Source organism: Dasypus novemcinctus, chromosome 19 (genome assembly GCF_030445035.2).
Source record: "Dasypus novemcinctus isolate mDasNov1 chromosome 19, mDasNov1.1.hap2, whole genome shotgun sequence".
NCBI classification, from domain to species: Eukaryota; Metazoa; Chordata; class Mammalia; order Cingulata; family Dasypodidae; genus Dasypus; species Dasypus novemcinctus.
Genome location: NC_080691.1, coordinates 84,444,110 through 84,468,654, shown reverse-complemented (window position 1 = coordinate 84,468,654; position 24,545 = coordinate 84,444,110). Strand labels below are relative to the sequence as shown.

Here is a 24,545-nt window from a genome sequence, read left to right as displayed (position 1 = left end):
GAGGGAGGTAATTGTGACTATTTAACCATCACAAAATATCTACTATGACCAGGGACATCCCATGGGAGTATTTCCATCTCAGTTTGATCTCTATTGAGGCCCTGTGCATACGGGTGGAATTTTATGAACTTAGAAATACCCATTCCTGGTATAAATCCAGCCCCTCTTGTGCTTTCCACACACATCTCCTCCTCCCCAAGTCCCATGATTTTGCTCCTCCCACTTTCTTTTTCATTCAACTTTTCCTTCTCAATCATTCCTGTGCTCTCATTTCTTCCATAAAAAGTGTCTTCTACCCTATACCCCTTTCCTGCTATTGCAGGTTTGTCTGCCACTCGTGGTAGAACAGAATTAAGTAAATACAGGGGCAAGTACAAGTAGATGAGGGTCTTAGAGCTGCCGTAAAGGTTTTTCCACTTGTGCTATTTATACAGATGCTGTTGAACTTCGCGCTCCACAAACACGTTCAAGTCTTACTCCACATTCCTGTGGGTGTGACCCCATTTATAAGTAGGACCTCTGAAGAAATTAGTAGTTAAGATGTGGACTTATGGTGGCGGACTTGGCCCAGTGGTTAGGGCGTCCATCTACCACATGGGAGGTTCGTGGTTCAAACCCCAGGCCTCCTTGGCCCATGTAGAGCTGGCCCACGTGCAGTGCTGATTCGCGCAAGGAGTGCCCTGCCACACAGGAGTGTCCCCCGTGTAGGGGATCCCCACACGCAAGGAGTGTGCCCCGTAAGGAGAGCCGCCCAGTGCGAAAGAAAGTGCAGCCTGCCCAGGAATGGTGACGCACACATGGAGAGCTGACACGGCAAGATGACGCAACAAAGAGAAACACAGATTCCCGGGCTGCTGACAACAACAGAAGCAGACACAACGAATAGACACAGAGAACAGACAGCCGGGGCGTGGAGGGCGGGGGAAGGAGAGAAAAATAAAGATGTGGACTTATTTGTGAATAGGATCTTCAGAAACACAACTTAATCAGGGTAGGTTTAATTAGCGTGACTTCAGGTGTTAGAAACAGGAAATTCGAACATAGCAAGAAACAGAGAAAGTCACAAAAGGAAATCGAGAGACAAATCATAATACGAGAGGCAGAGATGCAAGCCACAGAACCCAAGGATTGTGGCCAGTCAGCACCAGGATGCTACAGACTCTGGGAAAAAGCATGGCCTGTTAAGACCTTTATTTCAGATTTCTAGCTCCCTAAATCCTAAGGCAATTAACTCCTGTTGCTTTAGCCAAGGAGTGTGTGGTGTTCACCGCAGTCCCAGTGTGAGCCCAAGACTGGCCTGAGCAGCTGCCCCAGCAGGAGGAGCAGCAGTCAGTGTGGAGATCAGGCTTAGGGTATACCTTAATGACATCCGAGGAACAGACATCCAATATTCTATTGGAGCAGATTTGGCTCAACTGATAGAGCATCCGCCTACCACACAGGAGAACCAGGATTCAAACCCAGGCCTCCTGACCCCTGTGGTGAACTGGCCCATGAGCAGTGCTGATGTGTGCAAGAAGTGCCATGCCACACAGGGGTGTCCCTTGCACAGGGGAAACATGCAAGGAGTTAGCCCCGTAAGGAGAGACGCCCCACACAAAAAAAGCGCAGCCTGCCCAGGAGTGGACTGCACACATGGAGAGCTGACACAGCAAAATGACGCAACAAAGAGAGACACAGATTCCTGTGCCGCTGACAAGAATGCAAGCGGACACAGAAGAACACACAGCGAAAGGACACAGAGAGCAGACAATGGGGGGAGGAGGAAGGGGGAAAGAAAAAATAAATCCTAAAAACTTCTACGGGGCTTGGTTTCCTTCAGTTTCCTTCTCATTCATAATGGGACTAAAGTTATTTTCTCCCTGGACTTCACTAAATTGTGCTGCTCAGATGTGTGACTGCTGAATTAATATGCCAAGGGTTTTCTGGGGGAAGGGCGAGTGGGAGGATATGGTTTCCCCACTGCTCCCGGGAGTGCAAGAGGATGAGACATGGTTTTTCCAGATAAGAAAATCCACCAACATCCTCCACCATCCTTGGTGGAGGGCAGGAATCAACATGACAGACGCTCTTTGCCTCCGAGGGTCTTCCCCATCTACAGTAAACCATCCTGTGATTAGAGCCCCCAGTTCCCTAGGTGGATTTGCAATGGATGAATGTGTACCTCTGTTTCCATTTAATCTTAGTTCCTCAACAGCCCTCTACTTGACACCTGTTTAAATGAATCTTAGTGTTACTTAACCTGTCTTAATATCTCAATCATTAGCCACACGAAACACATACAGATTTCCCGTGTTTCCACGCTTCACATACAGGATATTGTCTGGTCACTCTTCCTTCGTGAAAGCAGCAGGATCCTTTGAGGGATGAATGACAGGGATCTCTTCCTGGGGAAATTAGGGAGGGCAAAGTCATTGATCTTGCAGGTCACAAAAGGCAGGGTTGTGAAAGGCAAAACCAGTATCAGCTCTAGGAAAGTGGACTTGGCCCAGTGGTTAGGGCGTCCGTCTACCACATGGGAGGCCTGCAGTTCAAACCCCGGGCCTCCTTGACCCGTGTGGAGCTGGCCCATGTGCAGTGATGATGCACACAAGGAGTGCCCTGCCACGCAGGGGTGTCCCCCGCGTAGGGGAGCCCCACGCGCAAGGAGTGCACCCCGTAAGGAGAGCCGCCCAGGGCGAAAGCACAGCCTATGCCGCACACATGGAGAGCTGACACAACAAGATAACACAACAAAAAGAAACACAGATTCCCATGCCGCTGATAACAACAGAAGTGGACAAAAAGAAGAATACACAGCAGAGAACAGATAACTGGGGTGGGGAGAGAGGGGAAAGAAATAAAATAAATCTTAAAAAACAAAACAAACATCAGCTCCAGACAGTTTCAAAAACGGTTCTGCGCTCTGCGTCCAAGTGACTGACCATGGCGGTGGACTTGGCCCAGTGGTTATGGTGTCCGTCTACCACATGGGAGGTCCATGGTTCAAACCCTGGGCCTCCTAGACCCGTGTGGAGCTGGTCCACGCGCAGTGCTAATGCGCACAAGGAGTGCCCTGCCACGCAGGGGTGCCCCCTGCATAGGGGAGCCCCACGCGCAAGGAGTCCACCCGGTAAGTAAAGCCACCCAGCGCGAAAGAAAGTGCAGCCTGCCCAAGAGTGGTGCCGCACACATGGAAAGCTGACACAAGATGACACAACAAAGAGACACAGATTCCCGTGCCGCTGACGACAACAGAAGCGGACAGAGACGACGCAGTGAATGGACACAGAGAATAGACAACCGGGATTGGGGGGGTGGCGGGGAAGGGGAGAGAAATAAAAAAATAAAAATAAATCTTAAAAAAAAAAAAAGACTGACCACACTGGTATTGCTGAAAGGAATACTTTATAAATGGCAGGCTGAAGACTTGGCATATTTCATTTATTATTTCTCATAAAAACCAAAACATATCCTAGTTATCAACAGTTTAACGTAATTTCCATTTCAATACTGTATTAACACATCATATTAAAGCCCTCAAGATATCACACTGAGAGCCATGATTTATTTACAAGTATTCTCATGGAAATGTGACAAAATGTTCATGCTGTTTTGGTGAGCAAAATTTTGCACAATCATCTCTGCATATTTCTGATTCTGATGATGTTCCAGGATTGCTGAGTGCTAATCAGAGGCTGTAAACATAACTAAGGATCTGGTAAAATCTGGACAGTACCTTTTAGAATACTTGGAGCAATATTCAGCTCCACCAACCATGTATAGGAGGGTACTGATTCCACAAGTTTGTGGGACTATGTATTACCATTCCTTGTAATGTAAAATTGGAAATGTGTGTGATATCATCAGATGATTTAAACACTGCTTTCCTTGAGGAACTGTGGGGTAACTTGTGTTTTATTACTCAGTTGCATTAGGCTCTGCGAGTCTGCACATGGCAATTGCCCTTTTGAATGAGATTGCTGATGTTCTGGCATTTTGATCAATAAGACATTAAGGGAAATACTTTTGTTTATACAAAGGTTGAAAGTATTTTTCCAGTCTACATTTTATCTTTTAATTTATAAAAAACTTATAACATTTTTACCTTTTTCTCCTACTAAATCTAATCCTCTTTTAACATTTATTTTAGAATTTTTATATGACTCCCCTACAATATAACTTACAGGAATATTTATCCATATTAATCTTTTTGGATTAGGAGAAGGGGAATAGCACAAAATAATTTAAAATTTTAATTTTCAATTAAAGAATTAAAAACTTTGAAATGAGCGACTCCACAAATCGAACAGCAAAAATTTATTGTGGCACTTCATTATATCACTGGATATCTATTTATATTTCATCTTATTAATGCATCAATGAATTTTAAGTTGAACACATATTTACAGAAACTAGACACTTATTACCAAGTGTAACAGAAATACATTGCTTTTTATAAAGAGTATTTATTTGGGAGTAAACGCTTACACTTACGAGGCCCTGACAGTCCAACTCAAGGTACCATAAAAGGTATTTTCTCACCCACCCCCAATGTCTGTTGCCATGTGCTGACACAAAATAGCAGGCGCTATCTGTGATATTCAGCCGTCCTCTTTCCTCTGAAAGACTCAGCAGGCCCAGCTTCCTCCTCTTTTGCCGGGCTCAGCTGCTCTTCCTAAGGTCAGCTGCAAACGATCAGGCGAATGGCTTATCTCTCATTCCCCTTCCTGGGGCCACAGGATCCACAAGAATGGGGCTCCCTTCCTCTTTTCTTGTCTATCTGCTTTTGTTCATCTACTTCTGTGCTCTTGTTTGAGGAAGGACCACTTCTATAGCCCACCAAGGGGGTGGGGAGTCAACCTGACACCCTAACAATGTGGTTGAATTAAAGCCCTAACCTTGATTTAGTCAAGAAAACACAGTAAAGCCTCTAAATTCAAATCAATCAAAGGATATCATGCCCATAGAAACAGAATAGTTCACAAACATCGATAATATCTCTTTTTGGAATTCACAAATCCTATCAAACTGCCACACCTAGTTTCTTCATATCCAGCAAAGGGTGCAACCTCCATGTACTCTATGCTTTTATGTTTATCAACAAAAGAACTGAAATACTTTTCATATATGTCCTGGACATTTCATGAACATTAAACCTAGATATACGTTTTCCTTCTGTGGCAATACTGTTCCCCAATGATGTATTCACATGAATGTAAATTCACATGTATATTATTTAGCAGCAAATGTGGCAACTGAAATCCTTCATTAGCAGCAATTGGTTTGATGTCTTCCTTTGGTTTCATAAGTAAACAATGCAAACATCTGCAGTGAAAATAAAGACGATCTAATGGAGCGCTACGCTTTCTGCCGGGGACTCCATGGTTAAAACCACATTGCACCTGCTTGTTCTGCTCTTTCCTTTTTCTCCTCGTCATAACTGGCATGCCTCTTATGGCTTGGTTCTCATATCTACCCAGCTCCCAAGCATCTTCTATGAGGATAAGGCTGAGCTGCCTCAAGTGTCCAAAATTAAAGACGGATTTTTACCAGAGGAAGGTGACTAAGAAAATCTGTGGCATTCTACCCAAGATTTCATTCATAAACAAGGAAAGAACAGCTACCTGGAGGGAGTGGAAAAAGAGCAAAACTCAATTCTGTTTCACATTGGTAAGTCTGAAACAAATTCAGTGCGTTCTTCAATGAATTGTTAAGTTCATAATGAGAAGAACTGGAGAATGCACCTGGCTGTCAGGGAGTCTGGATGTCAATTCCAGCTCCAGCCGCACTGTGGCAGAGTAACGCAGGCAAGTTATAAGACCAAGTTTCTTGACTTATGAAATGAAGATGCTGTTGTCACCCATATTGTGGGGCTGTGATGAGGATTCAATTAAATGAGCCAATCCCAGGAAAGAACTACTATTGGAGAAACAATGTGCTCACCCAAAAAGAAAAAAAAAAATCACATAAAAATGAGAATGGAGATGATGAGAGGATAAAAGAGGACCACTAAGGACAAAAGCCTGAGGCAGTGGCCTGATAGGTACCACAGAGCTTGCCAGAAGACCCAAGGATCTGTGTGTGCCTGAGCACCAAAGGTGGCCCATGATGGGAAAAGATGATGCTGAAGAGGGAACTAAAGTGAGCCCTGTAACGTTGTTCTTCACTGGTTGACTGTTCTTGACAGGAGCCAGAAAAATGTGCTGTAACCAAAGCCCACTAGGTTCACATGTATCCCTAGATTTCCTGATGGCCCAGCAGAACTGAGTAAGGGTTTCTTCACTTCCACCTTCCAAAAACTCGTGCACCAGCTGGTTCATAAATGCGGTTATGACTGAAAAGGGTACTCTAGGATATAGCAATGGAAAGGTAGAGAATAACCTAGCGACTGAATAACACAGTGAACCCCATGGTGGATGAGAATTGTGGTTAATAGTACAAATGAAGGAAGGTCCTGTGAACTAGAGCACATGTACATCACTATTGCAGGTGGTGGAAATGTGGAGAAGCATGGGGAAAATGTAGTTAATGTAACCTATAGACTAGAGTTAACAGGAATATTGTGCTATTCTTGCATCAGTGTCAAAGATGTACTGTATTAATGATAGCGGGAATATGGAAAAAGTATGCCATATGCATACTATGGACCATAGTTAGTGATGATATTCTCATGGTATTATTTCGTAACCTGTAAGAAATGTTCCACAATGGTATAGTGTTTTGGTGAAGAGTTGTTGTACGGGAATTCCACACGTGTGTGACTGTTTTGTTAGTTCACAACTACTGTAATAAAATATATAGATAAATGTGTGTGTGTGTGTGTGTGTATATATATAAACACCTCATGCACCTTCTTCTCATGAACTCTAACCCAGAACTATAAACAGAAGGGAGACTGTAATACATAGTTTACAACCTTACTCACGTTGAAAACACATTTCAGTAAAACCATCTGTACCCTACCTTTCATCTTCATTACACAATGCATTCAGTCCAATTTCCTACCAAGATCAAGGTCAATGAGAAAAGATCGAAATACCAACATAAATCAGAAGAGACTATTTTCTTTCAATGTCTTTGCACACTTACTGCTTTGAGAAACATAGGGTGTGATATACATTAACAACAAATGTGGAAGATACACAGTTGGAGAAGTTCAGTATCTGCAATAGTTAACCAAGAAAGAAACTTCAACAACAGGAAAGTTTCACATCATAATCATCACTACACAAGGAACATAATAGAAAGAGGGATTCAAACACTGATTATAACACCACTGAATCACACATTTGAATGTGGGTAAAAGGGAAAATATTAGGTTGTATAAATGCTGTATGAATATCTTTAAAAACCATAAATATACAACACAAAGAGTGAACACTAATGTAAATTAAAAATATAGTTAACAGTGGACAGCAGCTGTGGCTAATCACTTGGGCTCCCGTCTACCATACGGGTTCGCGTCCCAGGGCCTCCTTGTGAAGACCAGCCAGCCCGTGCGCCACGGAGAGCTGCGCAACAAAGACGCAACAAAGGGAGACAAGCAGACATGGGGGGGGACCCACAGTGAATAGACACAGAGAAGAGAGAGCAAAAGAATGGAATAAGCTGCAAGGGGGGAGTAATAAAACCTTTACTATATGTATATATATAGTCAACAGTATAATCATAAAATTTAGCCAATTCTAACAAAAGTATCTCATTAATGCAAAGTGTTAATAGTAGGGAAAGCTGCATGTGTAAGGGGAGTATATGGGAACTTTTATTTTCTGCATGTTATTTTTAAAACCTGCAACTTTAACTTTTTAAAATCCTTTTATACTGAAAAAAGAACTTTTCATCCAAAGTTAAACCAGATTGTGTATGGGTGGTGGTGACGGACCCTTCACCCCTGGGTACAAAACATATTATAATGGAAACATGACAAATTTTATATACCTATACAATTAAAGTCTCACGCTACAAAATATATGTAGTATACATGAAAAAGCACATAGAAGGGCAATTACTTTTAATGTTTATATTAACTAGAAATTAATATATTAGGTATCTAAATTAAGGATGAGGCACTTATAAAGGCAACACCACATTTATAACTATTTGGAGTTTTCAATTACACAGTAAGGGAAGTGTACATTCAAAATGTTTCTCACTTGTGTGTTTTCTCACATGTACAAGGTTTTAACGGTGAATGAAAGCAATCGCACCTTCCTTGCATTCATAGGGCTTCTCTTCAGTGACTTCTCACATGCACTCGAAGGGATGCAGCATACCTGAACGGCTTCCCACACTGCTTACACTCATAGGGCTTCTCTTTGCTGTGCATACTTAAATGTGCCTGAAAGGAGGAGTGACAACTGAAGGCCTTCCCGCATTGCTTACATTCATAGGGCTTCTCTCCAGTGTGCAGTCTCATATGTCCTGCAAAGGAGGACAACCAACTGAAGGCCTTCCCGCACTGCTTACACTCATAGGGCTTCTCCCCAGTGTGTGTTCTCACATGTCCCCGAAGGGATGAGGAACAACTGTAAGCTTTCCCACATTCCTTGCATTCATAGGGTTTTACTCCTCTGTGCCTTCTCGTGTGTTTTTGAAGATACCGGAGACAACTAAAGGCTTTCTCACACTGCTTACACTCATAGGGCTTCTCTCCACTGTGCATTCTTAAATGTTCTTGAAGGGTGAAGCGACGACTGAAGGCTTTCCCACAATGTTTACACTCATAAGGTTTCTCTCCAGTGTGTGTTCTCACATGCATTTGAAGGGATGAGGGAAAACTGAAAGCTTTCCCACATTCCTTACATTCATACGGTTTCAGTACACTGTGTGTTTTCACATGTCTTTGAAAGTACTTGGGACAATCAAATGCTTTGCCACACTGCTTACATTCATAAGGTTTCTCTCCTGTAGGCATTCTGTGCTTCTGAAGGGATGAGGAATATCTGAAGGCTTTCCCACACTGCCTACATTCTTGGGGCTTATAGTCACTGTGTGTTCTCATATGCTTTCGAAGGGAGGAGTAACAACTTAAGACTCTCCCACAATGTTGACACACACAGGGCTTCTCTCTAGTATGACTTCTCACATGGCGTGTAAGATTTGAGTAATAAAGGAAGGCTTCCCCACATACATCACATGTATGGATTTTCTGCCCTTCGTGACCTCTCACATGCATCTTAAAGGATAAGGGGCAAATGAAAGCTTTTCCACATTTCTGACATTCAAAAGGATTTTTACTACTGAGAGTTTTCACATGTTTCTTAGATGTTCTCCCACAGTCCTGGCATTGATAATCTTTGTCTGCAAAGAGGCTTTTTACATGAGTGCTTGGACAGGAGGGACAACCAGAAGCTCGTCGACGTTCCTCACATTGATATGGTTTGTGTCCAGTGTGAGATCTTTGCTTATTCTTAAGGAAAGAATGATCTTTGAAGGCTTTTCCACATTTCCTGCATTCACAGGGTTCAACTCCTGTAGGACAACTCTTATGCACAGTAAGATTTGCAATCTGGCTCAAGGATTCTCCACATTGATTACCTTCTTTACTTTTGTAAAGGCTCTCCACCAAATAACTTCTGTTCAAAACAGGATAGCACACTATTAAGGGTCAATGATTATAAGTTACGTACTTATTAACAATTTATTGTCATAAATTACTACCGTGTCTGTGTATTTGTTATTTTCAGTAAGTACATACATTTTCTGCACTGTCTATGTTATTACAAAGTGGACCAAACTTAAAGCTCACACTGAGGGATCAAATATAGCCATTACTTTCCCAGTGTTCTTATTACATATAGGGTTTTATGAGACTTTTTTCCAACTAAATTGTTTTTTAGACACTCAATATCTTCATTGTATTTATGAAAATATTGTCCTGAAATTTTCCGAAATATACTTGTTTAGGTTTATACTTTTTCTTGAATTTCAAGATGGTCTTATGCTCTATTGAGATATTCATTCCTTCCGCACGAGTGCCACTTACCTCAAAGGCGTCTCCAGGATCTGGTGAGATTCAAGGTTATAAAATTTCCAGTATTCCCCAAAAACGGAGGACCAGGAATCATTTCTTATGAATCTCACTATTTTCTCTTCACTGGATATTTTATTCCCCAAAATATCCTGCTGAGGACCTGATCCACTGGTTTTAACTTGAGTGCAACAATCTGCAACAATTGGTAACACAAGTCAATTTCTTGGGAGAAAAACTGGTGGCATGAAGGAAAGAAAAGAGAATGTATGTGGATTTAATTCCATACACTAATCCAAAAATGTAAACAGACTTTATAAGAATGAACGAACATGGGAGCAAAGGAAGACTATGAAGATGTGGCTATCTGGGACTTCGGCAATAATAAAGGAAATGTGTCAAAATGGTAGCCTGGTAATAACTAAGAACTACTTCCAAAAAGATGGAGACTGTATTTCTTCAAATTATTTTTTTTTAGAAGGTGCAGGAATTGAACCCAGGATCTTGTACATAGGACGAGTCACTCAACCACTGAGCTACATCCGCTCCCTAATGAAATTTGGTTTTTTTGTTCATTTGTTCTTAGGATGTACCAGGAATCGAACCTGGGATCTTGTACATGGGAAGCAGGTGCTCAACCACTTAAGCTACATCCAATCCCTGAGATGGTTTTTGATATAAACAGAATACAGTAACAAAAGCAAAGTAGGAACAAATTGGGCAACATGCACATACTCAAATGCTACCTTTATGAGAAGAAATAAAAGTGGTATTTCAATGAAAATAAAGTGAAAGGACAGATGCAAAGTCAAAAAGCTAAAGTGAATGACACACCTGACCCTTCCCAAACAACCACTTAATTTTCTAATTGCTATTTCTCTATATAATTCCTTTATTCAAAACTGCCCCTCACAAGGTTCTCTGGTGCCTCAGATGTGTCCTCCCACCATGGTCCCCAGCTCCTTTTTGGAGATCAATGGGTGTGTGCAGCCACCACCCTCCTCGTAGAGAAAAGCACATCATGAGGATGGTGGTGAAGTATAACCCATATTTCCATGAGATGGACTAATACTTTGACCTTTAGAGCGGCTGAAGAAGAGTATTTAACTGCTGCAAAATTACTGTGTCAAGTGTGTTTTACTCATAGTATAACACTTACAGGAGTGAGAACCAGAAAACATCGGTTCTCAAAAGTGAGGCCATTATGCCCATATTTATAAAACGTAGGGAGCCTCAAGACTTTTAAACAGAAATATAAAGTCAGTTGAATAAATAAAAGTTTGTTTTCATGAAAATGCTAAGTGACTCCAGGTGTATTTAGGGCTTGGACAGTATCTTCCAACATATTCCCATCCCTCAACCCAATTTAAAAAAAGACCATGAATAAGATGCACGGGTCCCCTAAAAGAATAACTGAAGGAAGGAAGCCATCCTTACCTACTGAGGCAAGGTTCCTGAAGGTTTCCAACATCACATCTCTGTAGAGGTTCCTCTGAGCACGATTCAGCAAAGCCCACTCTTCCGGGGTGAAGTTCACAACCACTTCCTCAAAAACCACTGCGTCCTACAACATCCCACACACTCTGTTTTAGCAATGCATCACCGCCCCCAGTGTGTGCAAGAGAATGGGAGAGCTGATAGCCGGGGAAATGGACTCAATTCATAGCAATCCTGAACCACACGGACCTTATGCTCTCTGAGGAGATACAGACAGGTAAGCACATAAAATACAACATACTCAACTTCAGAAATACGAAGCAGAGACAATAACAACTGACACATACTTACAGAATGAAAAATAATTATTTTCACCAAGGGCACATTGAGGGGCAGAGTTAACGCTGAGAAATAAATCATCATTCAGGTAACGCTGGACATTGATATTTGGCTTGCTTCAAATAAATCCGCTCTCTTTCAGCTCAAGATGTAGATTTTCCCTGCTGCTTGATTCCAACAAGTCCCACCTTGAAGGGAATACAGTCTAGAAGCCTGGTCGTTCCCCTCAGACCCAGCACCAGCAGAGACGGAGTCTCATACCAGGACAACGTGGATTCTCTGGGTAGAGGTAGGCCAGGCCCTTGCACCGGGCATCCAGCCAGCAGAGCCTTTCAAGTAAATAACTAAACGTGGAATTAGAGGAAAGTGCTGCCATGATGAAAGTCACTGAAGGATCCGATGGTACTAAAATCAAAAAGGTGATTTTTAAGAGAGAAAAACCATAGCAAATTAATATGCAGGGACACCAAACCCATAAAAGGGCATACAATTATAATTTAAAAATCAGAGACTATCTCACCAAATATATATATTTCCCAAAACCTAAAGAAAACAATCCCAACTACTCGGCTACAAAGAAGGGTTTGCAATTTCTACTGGAGTTAGAGAGCTGGGAGAAAGAAGTCAACTCCATAAGGCAAAAAGATAACACTATTTCAAAGAAACTAAAAAGGAAGGGATTAAAAAATGTGAAAGCAAACAATATGAAAAATAACCCTGGAAAGTCCATGATGGTTGAATGGCTAACCTACTGTAGTAGTTTGGTATTATTTATGAATTCCCAAAAAAAAGGATATTATGTTTGTAAACTGGTCTGTTCCTCTGGGTGTGATACCTTTTGGTTGTATTAAATTTAAAGATTTTAAGTTGACTTAAAAAAATTTGCGGCCTTTCATTGGATCAGTAGGACATGGCTCAGGGTTGACTGTCCAACCCCTTTGTGGGCTATACAATCAGACACTCAATCAAGAAGATGTTGGGAGCGGTCAATACGAGTATACACTGAGTTCAGCAATGCCGGCAACATGGTCACCAGAGCAGAGCCCACTTCCTTGTTCCTCTCCCTCCCTGCTCCTTTGTTCTCCGTTTCCCGCCACTGCCCAGACTGATAAGATAGTGCAAGGCATGAAACTGAAGTCTGCCTTCTATCTCAGCAACAGAAATAGCCAATCCCTAGCTTCCACCTCCACCCACCGCCCTTCCCCTTCCCAAGAGTATATATGCCTTGTTCCCGCAATAAAAATTCCGCAGCTTGATCAGAACACTGTTTTGCTGTCATTCTTCGTGTCTCTTGTCCCACCATTCCTCCTTAGCAGGTCTCCGAGCCCTCGTTAGTGTCCCGCGGGTCGGGACAATCACAAGAAGACACAGAAGAAGACACAAGAGCTCCATAGATATAAGAACTTTGTCAACTTTGATCCTGGAGCCCCAGAGAGAACTAAGCCATTTGCCTGATAGTTTGCAGGTGAAGAGACCAGAGCCCTGAGCAGCTGAGAATGCCCATAAGGAAAAGAGTGCTCCAGCCTATAGGTGAGAGAGGAATGAGCTGGGCCCCCAAAGCCTTAAGAGGAAGGCTTCATGCGCAGTGCTGATGCACGCAAGGAGTGCCCTGCCACGCAGGGGTGTCCCCCGCGTAGGGGAGCCCCACGCGCAAGGAGTGCGCCCGTAAGGAGAGCCGCCCAGCGTGAAAGAAAGTGCAGCCTGCCCAGGAATGGCGCTGCCCACACTTCCAGTGCCGCTGACGACCACAGAAGTTGACAAAGAATCAGGAGGCAGAGAACCGGGCGGGGGGGGGGGGGGGGGGTTATTAAATAAATAAATACATCTTAAAAAAAATACCCCTTTTAAAAAGTCAACAGATTACTGGTACTTTGAATCAGGACCCCTTGTAAAATGTGTATATATTCCTCTTTTAACATCTCTGGAAATATGACTTAACTTCACACTCAGTCAGGCCATTGTATTGTGTCATCACTTGTTGCAAATTTCTTTGGCTATATTTTAGTTGCATATAAAATAATGCTGCCTTTAGTGTTCTGCGACAAATGATGCCAAGGGAATCCATTCAGTGTTGTGGCAGTTATAGTGCAGCTAATATCTGAAAGTCTTCTGAAGATAATAAAGGTAACAAAATTGGAGAAAAACTATTTGACAACACTGAACCTTATGAAGTCAATTCTCCCCTAAATTTAACTATCTGTTCAATCCAAGCATAGCCAAAATAAACTTTTTAAGAGGTTATACTTGACTACCTTATGCCAAATGTTGTATATCTCTTTTTTTAAAAAAATTACCAAGTATGCATGTTAAATTTCCTAGTAGGACAAAAAAGGACATGAGAAATGGAAACAATACATCTTCTTGCCTAAAAACATCAAGAAACCAAAGAAGCAAAAAGAAAATCTAACTCAAATATAAGACTCAAAGAATGCAGAAAATTAAAATTCATAAATAGGGAAGCAGATTTGGCTCAACTGATGGAGCGTCTGCCTGCCATATAAGAGGTGCAGTATTCAAACCCAGGGCCTCCTGACCCGTGTGGTGAGCTGGCCCACTTGTGTGGAGTATGCCCTGTAAGGAGAGCCATCCTGTGTGAAAAATGTGCGGCCTGCCCAGGAATGGCGCCGAACACACGGAAACCTGACGCAGCAAGATGATGAAACAAAAAGAGATACAGATTCCTGGTGCAGTTGACAAGAGTACAAGCAGACACAGAAGAACGTGCAGCTAATGGACACAGAGCAGACAACTGGGAAGGTGGGAAGGGGAGAGTAATTAATAAAAATAAAAAATAAAAAATAAATATATAAGGCTGTGGGCCTCACAAAATCTCTTACTGACCTACCTAAACAAACCTTGCTAGTATTACACAACACCACACGGTCTTTTAAATGGTCTCCCTCCTGTCCAAAGCCTTAGCTGGTTCAACTCCCAGCACGTAGGATCCATTACTTAGTCCTGACCACTGGGCTTAAGAAGCAGAGGCCTCCCCATACCACATGCTTCCTGCAGCATGGCCCTTCCCAAGGGGCCCCACTAGGCCATTATCATATCCCACCGCAGGACTTCCTCCTAAAACCACCTCTACTCTATGTACCCCGGGAGCCAACATTTCATGGGCACCCACCCCTAAGCCTCCTCCCATCTCTCTCAAAACAAATATGCTACTTTCCTGCCAGCTACAAGCATTTTGATCAGGGACATGGAATCACAGGCACTGCCCTGGATACACACTCAACAAACTTGCAGCACTGATGTCAACCAGGAAAGGTGCACAGTGATAAAACTGTAAGAAAAGCAAGGAGGTCCTCTTATAATTCAGGATAATGCATCCATCTGAAGAGAGAAGAGGCCTTTGAAAATCCTTTCAAGTAGGGTGACTGGTGAGGATACTCCTCAGTCTGGATGGCATTTCAAGGATGTTCATTTTATAAATTTCAGTTGATTGTGCAATTATTTTATGTACTATGTAAATTTATACAATAAAATGTTACGGATCATCTAACAAATTTTACGACAATATCACATTAAAGGATAATGAAACACCTGCAGAAAAAACAATTTATACAGTTTGAACATACATCTATATCCAAAACTCTTCTATTTAGGGATAGTTTGGAGCCTGTTAATGTGGACTGAATTGTGTTCCCCAGTTTGAACATGTACTTGGTCTTGGTCCTCATCCTGGTGGTTGTGGCCAAATTATAAATAAGATTTCTTCAAGATGTTACTTCTGTTAAGGTGTGACTCAAGTGGATTAGCTTTAATCCAGACTAATGGAGCCCTTTACAAGAAGAGTGAAAGTCAGACAAAGAAGGAAGTTATGGAGAGCCAGAAGCTGGAAGTCAACAGAACCCAGAAAAGAAGGACGACACTGCCACGGGCATTGTCATGGGATGGAAAAGCCAACAAACCCCAAGGTTCACCAGCAACCACCACCAGAACGCCACTGTCTTCAGGGAGAAAGTATCACCTTCCTTATGTCTCAGTTTTGGACTTCTGGCCTCAAAACCCTGAGCCAATCAATTCCTGTTGTTGAAGCGATCCCATTGGGTGGTATTTGTTTTAGCAGCTCGGAAACTAAAACATCTGTACAGCCTGACAAAGGACAGGCTGAAAAGGAACGCTATTAGAAAACAAATGATGAAAACTGCAACCCTTTCTCAATAAAATTAGTTAAAGACTAGAATTAGCAATACCTTAACTCCTAGTCATGATTATACAGGAGAGCCCAACCGGAGGCACCAGAGGGGGAAAAATGAAGAACAACAACAGAAAAAAACTTGCCTTTATTCACAGATCTAATGAGTATGTATGTAAGCTCCCAGAAAACCATGAAGATAATCAAAGAATCAAATTTCTAATAATTTTCCAGAATGCACTCAATATAAAAACAAATCTCAGTGTATTCTGAATTACTAAAAAATCAGCCATTGAAAAGTAAATTTTTGGAAGAAAAATGGTAAAATGAATTGCTATTACAATTAGTTTTAAGTCCTAAAATATGTCTAATGAAGGAGATACAATGACCGTAGAAGAAAATTTGTAATTGTAATGTAATGTTCTTGAATGATATCAAAGTAAAATGAAGTAATGGAAAAATGGCAGATGTTCTTAGGAGGGAAACCCAATGTCACCATGATGTTATGTCTTCCAAACAGAATTAATTTTAATAAAATTCCAGTAAATCAACAACTAGGTTTGTTTTTCTTCTTTGGTTGGTTTGGGTTTGCTTGTTCGTTTTGTTTGAATTAAGAAAAAAGTTGTTATCTAAAAACTGAAAGGGAAGACAAATGTGTAAGAACAGCAGAGATTTTCTACAGAAAAAGATGGAGGAGGGAAGCAGACTTGGCCCAGTGGTTAGGGCATCCGCCTACCACATGGGAGGTCCACGGCTCAAACCCCGGGCCTCCTTGACCCATGTGCAGCTGGCCCATGCACAGTGCTGATGCGCCTGAGGAGTGCCGCGCCATGCAGGGGTGTCCCCTGTGCAGGGCAACCTTACGCACAAGGAGTGCGCCCCTTACGGAGAGCCGTCCAGTGTAAAAGAAAGCGCAGCCTGCCCAAGAATGGCGTCGCACGCACGGAGAGGTGACACAACAAGATGACGCAACAAAAAGAAACACAGATTTCCAGTGCCACTGATAAGGATAGAAGCGGTCACAAAAGAACACACAGCGAATGGACACAGAGAACAGACAACTGCAGGGTGGGAGACAGAAGAGGAGAAAAATAAATAAGAAATAAATCTTTAAAAAGAAATCAATAAATTCTAAAAAAGAAAAGAAAAGAAAAAGGGGAGGGACTTTCCCTAAAACAGATAAAGGATTTAAAATCTATGGTAATTAGGACATTATGGTATTAGCAGAGGGATGGACAAAAAGACCAAGGAAAAAGAACAGCTATTTCTGCATCAGGACAATCTGGTTTAGGTATGTGAACCTATGTGAGAGCAGGCACTGCTGGGCAGTGTAAGAAATGATGAATAGTTTAACATATGGGCAATGACAAATAGTGATCTTCAGGAAAATAATCTTCTTCCTAGCAAATCCATGTACACTCATCAAGCCACTGTAAATTTAACTGTCAAAGATAAAAGTGGAACACTTTCATAAGATACAGACAAAAGTTTTTATGACTTCAGGGTAGAAGAAAGTTTTGTTAGGTAAGGAAAAATAAGAGTAAGCTACAAAGGAGGAAGTTATAATCAACTGTGTTAAAAAAAAAAAAATGACCCATCAGGGAAGGGGCCATGGCTCAAGCAATGGAGCTCCTGTTTCCATATGGAGAACCCAGGTTCGACTGCCTGGTTAAAAAAAAAAAAAAAAGGCGTCCCAGACATGCACAGTGAGACGCAGGAGCCCACAAGGCACGGACAGGCGTAGCCCCCTGCGCAGCAAAGCAACACACCAAAAAGATGATGATACAACCAGATGTGGAGGGAAAAAAATCCATCAAATGGCAGAATAAAAAAAATCTTTTTCACAAATGAAGAATTAGCATCCAGGGTACATAAAGAAAATACAAGAAATCAGTAGGCACAAATGAAATAACGGTGAAAAAATGACTTTATTCTAAAGAAGATGAAATATCTCATTTGAGAAATGCTTAACCTCAATGGGAATGCGTAATATTCGGTATATAATCTCAAGGAGATCTTGTTTCACCGCACAAGATAAGAAAATTTAAAAGATGGATCATTCCAAGTGCGGACAGTCATATGGAATATATAAACCCGGGTATCTCAATGGCGGCAGAGACAAATCATACACCCCATCAGCATTTCCTTACTTAAGTTATCCATAATCTACAACCCACCAATTTTTCTCCTCTGGTATAAAATTTATGATTCATTTGCCTTTGGAGACAAAAACATCTACACTTGGAGACAAAAACAAGACATGACTGTAGCAAGCACGTTAACAAGAACAAAACCTGAAGCAACCCAAACCCCATAAGTACTGGATGAGTAAACTGGTGACCCGCAGGCTCAGACGTCAGCAGGTGTGAAACAGACTGAGGCAAAGAAACCACAGCAAAACCTTTTGCTGTAAGGTTAAGGGTAATTTTCATTTATGAACATTCAAAAGAGGCAAAATGAAACAAAACATTGTTTGGCTTCAAATAACAGATGGCAAAGCTATAAAGAACCACAGAAAGACTCAGGTAGCGGTCACCCTGGGAGTAGGAGGCAGATGAGATCAAGAACCAAAAGATACTACCAACTGCCCAAGTCCTATTTTTTCTTCCGGGTGGGGAGTCCCCGGGTGTTTATATCACAAACTTCACATTAAAAAAGCAAGTACTTTATTTCAGGGATTTTCTTAGCTCCCGCAGATCTTATCCCTCAACCCACTCAGATTTTCAACCAAGAAAATAAAACTCTTACACACTCAAATAACAGAATACAATTCCTAAATGTGTGGGCAAACTGGAGTTACATGGCAAGAGCCTATAAAGGAAACAAAAGGGAAGAAAAGTAAACATTTGAACCAGCTCAGACAAGCAGCCCGCTTCAGCCACAGTTCGCAAGGAAACCCCAGCCAGCTTAATCACATCTCCAACTTGGAGCTGGACTCTCACCGCTGAGATGGAGCCCCACGGGCCTCGATCCTAGGTGAGAAGGGAACCCAGAGCAGCTGCGGGATTTACCTGTGGGATGTTCCAACATACACCCCTTCTCCCCTCCCTACAGGTTAGAAACACTCCCTCCTCCAGGGTCTCAATTCCCACCACTGATCAAACTCAACCTAAAAGTAGGTTGAAGCCGCTGACCTAAATAAACCTCAAATTCATAAACCCTCTCAACAGCACACAAACCCAAGGACGTCTTCCTCAAAGTCCGATCTCCACTGACTTTCTCAGGTGGCCCGAATTACACTCTGCAGCAATTCTCTGCATGCCCAAACCAAACCGAAGGGCAACAACCCCAAGGCAACCAAACGACACCTTCACAAAGGAAACAAGCCCTCCCCAAGCACATCTGCAGGACGGTCTCCCCCTCCCAATGTCTGTGGCTGCTCTCAGCATGGACAGTGGCTTCTCTCAGCATGGACAGCGCCTTCTCTGACTATTCTGGGTGGTTGGAGGCCACCTGGAGGGGAAGGTGCCCCAGGACTTAAAAGCATCTTCATTTACTTTCCTTTGAGACTTAATTCTGGACTCAGCTTGCAGTCACTGACTTCAGGCCTCAGCTCCCAATACCAGGTGACTCACTGCTTCACGCCACCACTGATCATTTAAATGAGACAAACACCCTCCATCCCACTGCCGAAATAAGTATACCGCAGAATCACTTCTTTCACGCTATGCTCCACGATAAACACAGGAAGGAAACTCTTGGGCATGTATTGCTTTAAGTAACTGGAAAATTCTTGTCCCTTTCAGGTACCAAATGCAATTAATAATTAGCCTTGTGGCGACAAACTTTGCAAATCAAGTCATCAGAATTGAACTTCTTAGTCTTACAGGTGACATTTTACAGAATTTACACTGCAACAGGATTATTTACCACCCCAAACTGCACCCCACAGAGAGTAATGTTAGAAAGAAAGCTGCATCTGGAAGAAACAGCTGCAGAGGAGAAAATAATTTTATGAACTATCTTGCAAGAACGGGCATTGGACCTGGATAAAACAGCCAGTGCGCCAAACAGCAAGGAACACTGACATTTATACGCTAAAACTAATACCCAGGCCCCTCCCCTGTTTTGCATTGATTGGGTCCTTCAGGGGTGACGGCCTATCAGAATGTCTAAGCAAGTCCCCGGTTCCGGCGCCGAGTCCCGCTCCCGGGCTCTCTCCGCTCCAGGGGGCCGGGCAGGCCCGGCGCTTTCTTCTCCCGCACGCTTTTCGAATTTGGCGCCGCTTTCACTCCTTGTCCCGCCCCCAGCACGCACCGTAGGCCCTCCTCCCTTCGGCCACATCCTCGCTTCTCGCCATTGGCCCGCCTCATTTTGGTGCCACTTTTCAAATGCCTGGCGGGCCAAAGCAGCTGGCACTCCCACCCGACGTCCTCGAACAGGAGTCACCACGGTCTCCAAGACTCTTGAATTCCTGTCTTCATCGACCTCTCTTTACGGTACGGAACCGCCACCCTCCCGGAAGAGAGAACCTTCCTGAGCCTCGCCCCAGCGCCATTCTCAGGCTGAGCCCCAGGAGAACAGGGGTCAGCACCAAGACAGACAGGAGGACACACCATGAGGAAAAAAGGCGAGAAGGAAGCATTCTTGTACATTCGCTGAGACCCAAGGCCCAAAGAAGAGAGGAAATGCTCGTCCTGCGCCGGAGCCCGGCGAGGCTGGCGGCGGCGGTCAGCCTGGCGTTCAGAGGTCACCGAGGCTGGTTTCTTGACCCTGCCTGAGCCGGGCTTCTCTCCTCCCGCGGGCCGCTGCCCTTGGCCTCGCCGCCAGCCTCAGCAAACCCCACCAAGCGGAACCTGCCCCTCGTCAGCCAGCGCCTCAGGGACCCCGCGGGCCACAGCGAGACCCGGCTCCTCCCAGGGCCACCGTGCGGCCCCCTCGCCTCGAGTTTCTGCCTCCCTCGCCCCATCGAGAAAACCCGCTTTCGGGGGGCTATTGCCACCCCTGGGGAGTTCTGAGGCTCTGTAACCCTATCTAGGGCCTCTCCCACCTCAGCCCCGCTTCGCGTCCACGAACCAGGCTCAGGCCCGGCCCCTGCCCCGGCGTCCGCCGAGGCGCTGAGCCCGAGCCTCAGGCGGGAGAAGCGGAGACGAGCGCAAGCGCGGGAGTCCCGGGCCCCGCCGCACGGCCGCCGCCGGCCGCCGCCAGCCACCCCGGCCCGGGCCCAGCGCCAGCCCCGCGCACTCACCATCTCCGACCCGCTCAGCTCACCGCGGCGCCCTCCCGGCAGGCCCCGCGGCAGGGGCGAGGCAGACGCGCGTTCGCCGCGGCCAGGGGCGGGGAGACGTGCGCGCGGGCCGCCGTCGCCCCGCCCCCGCAGCCCCTGATTGGACATCGCTCCCCGCTCCCGCGCTTGAGTGACAGCGGGGCAGGGCGGCCCCGCCCACCGCGGTCCCCACGCGGAGGCGGAGGTCTGGCCCCGCAGTGCGGGTCTCCCCGCTGCCTCCCGCCCCCACTCCCGCGGGCTGCCCGCGCTGGCGCGGCCGGGGAGGCTGAGCCCACGGCCCTGGTGGTTGACGACACTTCTCAGGGGCCCAGTCTACAGGGAAGGGCGTTTACGGTACAGGAGGTGTGGAGAGTGTCTCCAGCGAATTTTGAAATGCAGAAAACCCTGTGACATCCCTAAGGCAACTGAATCCCTATTTTCACTGATATAAGAAAAAAACATGAAAAGCCTGCATAAATTTGCGTTGGACCTGGAAAAAAATCTTAGTACACTTAATAGATAGAGCCAAAACACCCGATGCAGTTAACATGACAGCTCTTCAGAAAACACCCTGTAGTCAGACATCAAGTGAAAGCACAACTTCTCATTCGACTTGTCATTTTATTAACAGAATTGAAAAAAATCACTTCTTACTGCTAGACCAGAGAATTTATACAGGTTCATAAAAAGTGTTGAGAATCAAATAGTAAAATGGTTTCTTGTGTTAGAAAAGTGACGTCCAATTAAAAATAACTGATTTGATTGATAAAATTTTAAAAATATATGGTTAATATGATTTTTTGGTTATTTGTGAATTAATAACAGGTTTCAAAGAAAATCACCCTGATACTTAAATCTCACTCAAGACTTGCTGCCAACATGTCCTCTAACACTTGTGATCACTTGCCCAGGCGTTTCCTCTCCCCGCCAACCCCAACCCCATCATTTTTATTTCTTTCTTATACACCTGGCAGAAAAATAAGCCTTTTCCAAAACTTTTTTCTTTCTTCCCATTGTTATACAAACGTACCATGGTTTCCATTTTGCAATATACTTTCCTTTTTTTTTCAGTTAAAAAATAAACCCATAGCTCTTTTCATAGAAACAAGTGGCTTCCTTAATTTTTGCTAAGTTTCATAAATGATATCTTTACATACCCAGTTCTCTCTAGTAGACACTGGGCTTTTATCCAGTCTTTTGCTACCAAATCTTGCTCCCATCAATAAAAGATGAATTTCGATGGACATAGTAAAAAAGTTTTGAAAAATACTTCTCTGAAATCAAAACTAGGGGAGTGGTCATATACCATGGTAAAATAAATATTTGAAGAATGCCTATTGTTCATGGTAAATTTTTTTGTGAAACACACTACTCAGAAAAGTCTGTATAAACTCTTACATGTTTAGGTTACATAATAAAATTGTATAAAACTCCATGGCCTGGGCACCTGCATTCATGGGTCAACCTGGGGCAAATGTCACTTCGCTGGGGAGCCCTCCCCTAACCTGTGATTATTCTTTTTTTTTTTTTTAATTTTTCTTCATTTCTAAAGAAGTTTTAGATTACATAAAAGTTACGTAAAAAATGTAGGGGAGAAGCAGATTTGGCCCAAAGGATAAGGTGTCCGCCTACCACATGGGAGGTCCAGGGTTCAAACCCAGGGCCTCCTGATCTGTGTGATGAGCTGGCCCTCGCGCAGTGCTGATGCACGCAAGGTGTCCCCCGCGTAGGGGAGCCCCACGTACAAGGAGTGCGCCCCGTAAGGAGAACCACACAGCGCAAAAAAATAAACAGTGCAGCCTGCCCAGGAGTGGCATCCCACACACGGAGAGCAGATGCAACAAGACGATGCAACAAAACAAGACGCAGATCCTGGGTGCTGCTGACAAGAGGACAAGCGGACACAGAAGAACACGCAGGTGTGGACACGGGAGCAGACAACGGGGGGGAGGGGGCGAGGAAGGGGAGAGAAATAAATAGAGGGGCGTCGCCTCCGGCGCCGGCTGCGCGCCAGGCAGGCTGCTCGGCCTCCGCGGCATCCTCTGGACGCGAGAAGCGGCAGCCGTCGAGAGCCCGCGTCGCAGCTCCGGCCGCTGAGGGGCCGGGCGAGCCGGGGCGCGGGGACCTGGGCCGGGCGAGCCGGGGCGCGGGGACCTGGCCCGGGCTCGGCGGGCGGCTCCGCGCGCGACTCGTGCGTACCTAGCAGCAGGTGAGCGGCGGCGGGAAGGAGACTTGGCGGAGACGCAACGAGCGCAGGGGTGAGGACCTGGTATACTGAAAAGGCACTCGAAGGAGAGAAATCTGAGGAAAGCTTGAAACCATCAAGTTAAAGAGGCCACCCAAGGCACCAAAACGATAAAGGAAAGAAAGTCCACCAGCATTCCTCCCTAAACCTGCGTTAGAAATAGTGGCAGGTCTGGGCTGAACAGTTGGACTGTGGCTGGACTCTAATGCCAGACATCTTCAGGCTATTCTCGATGTAGCTCTGAGGACAGATTCATGAGAAATGACTGCAGTGGCGGCCGTGGTCACCGCCTTTGCGTTCTCAGCAAGAACAGGGCGCCGGAATGCTGTCCCAGCCATCCAGAGCGCAGCCGCTCCAGGTGGGATCTCAGACCCACCCCGTAAACTGCAGGCCCTGAGCATGCAGGAAGATGTAGAAGAGCAGGTGGGAGGAACAACACAAGACCAACCTGAACGCCCCAAAAAGGAAGAAAATAAAGGCTCATAACCTATCAAGTGCCGAGTTTGTGCAAGTCTAAAGGCTTAGTGGTGCTGAGACGTTTGATCTGGTAGTAACTGTGGTAGCATTGCAGCAACATGTGTGTGTTAGATGATTTAGTAGTGATGTGGCTCACTTGAATTATAATCATTATGGCCATTATAGCTATTAAAAGGCAGGTTATTTCCAAATTGCACCGAAGAAAAAGGTAAAGAATGTATGATCACTTCAATACATACCGTTGTTTAGAAACCCAACAAAATCCAATGTTCTCTTTAGGATTAAATATTATCCAGAGGTATTTTTAATTCCATTTTTATGGCAATAGGTAGGCCATTTCTTGGGAAGTTTAAATCAAGCACCATTAAGTTAGGAATTTATTGCTATTTGTAGGAAATTAGGTACTTTGGTGAGAAGAAAGAACAGTCAAAATCACATGGATAGAGTATGTGTTTTTAATAAAAAATGAACCCAGATTTTCCCCCCAAGCCTTAAGATTTGGAAAGGTTCATGTTCTGACACATGAACACCTCTGGACTGTTTTTGTCTCATAATTTTGCTTCCAGTCTGTGCATACTGTGATTTTTCATGTAGAACCTTAAAATGAAACATTTGTGACAATTGTTTATATGGAACATGCTTATTAAATGAATTTTACTATCTTCAAAAAAAATAAATAGAAAAAATATTTTTTAAAAATGTAGGGGATTCCCATATACCCATCCCCTTCCCCCTCCCACACTTTCCC

At 44.1% G+C, this 24,545-nt stretch overlaps 1 protein-coding gene across 2 annotated transcripts; it reads right to left on the bottom strand.

Moving 5' to 3' along the window:
- Window positions 1–4,286: 4,286 nt before the first annotated feature.
- On the bottom strand, window positions 4,287–21,113 carry LOC101413132 (zinc finger protein 77). 2 transcript variants are annotated; one of them, XM_058282257.2, is made up of 4 exons: window positions 21,058–21,113; window positions 11,390–11,516; window positions 9,968–10,148; window positions 4,287–9,557 (listed from the first exon to the last, which is right to left on the bottom strand). In XM_058282257.2, the coding sequence occupies exons 1-4, from the start codon at window positions 21,058–21,060 to the stop codon at window positions 8,216–8,218; spliced, it is 1,653 nt and encodes a 550-aa protein (XP_058138240.1). In that variant the 5' UTR covers window positions 21,061–21,113; the 3' UTR covers window positions 4,287–8,215. The 2 variants fall into 2 exon arrangements, with proteins under 2 accessions (XP_058138240.1, XP_004467661.1); XM_004467604.5 differs by lacking the exon at window positions 21,058–21,113 and adding an exon at window positions 11,741–11,913.
- Window positions 21,114–24,545: the final 3,432 nt, after the last annotated feature.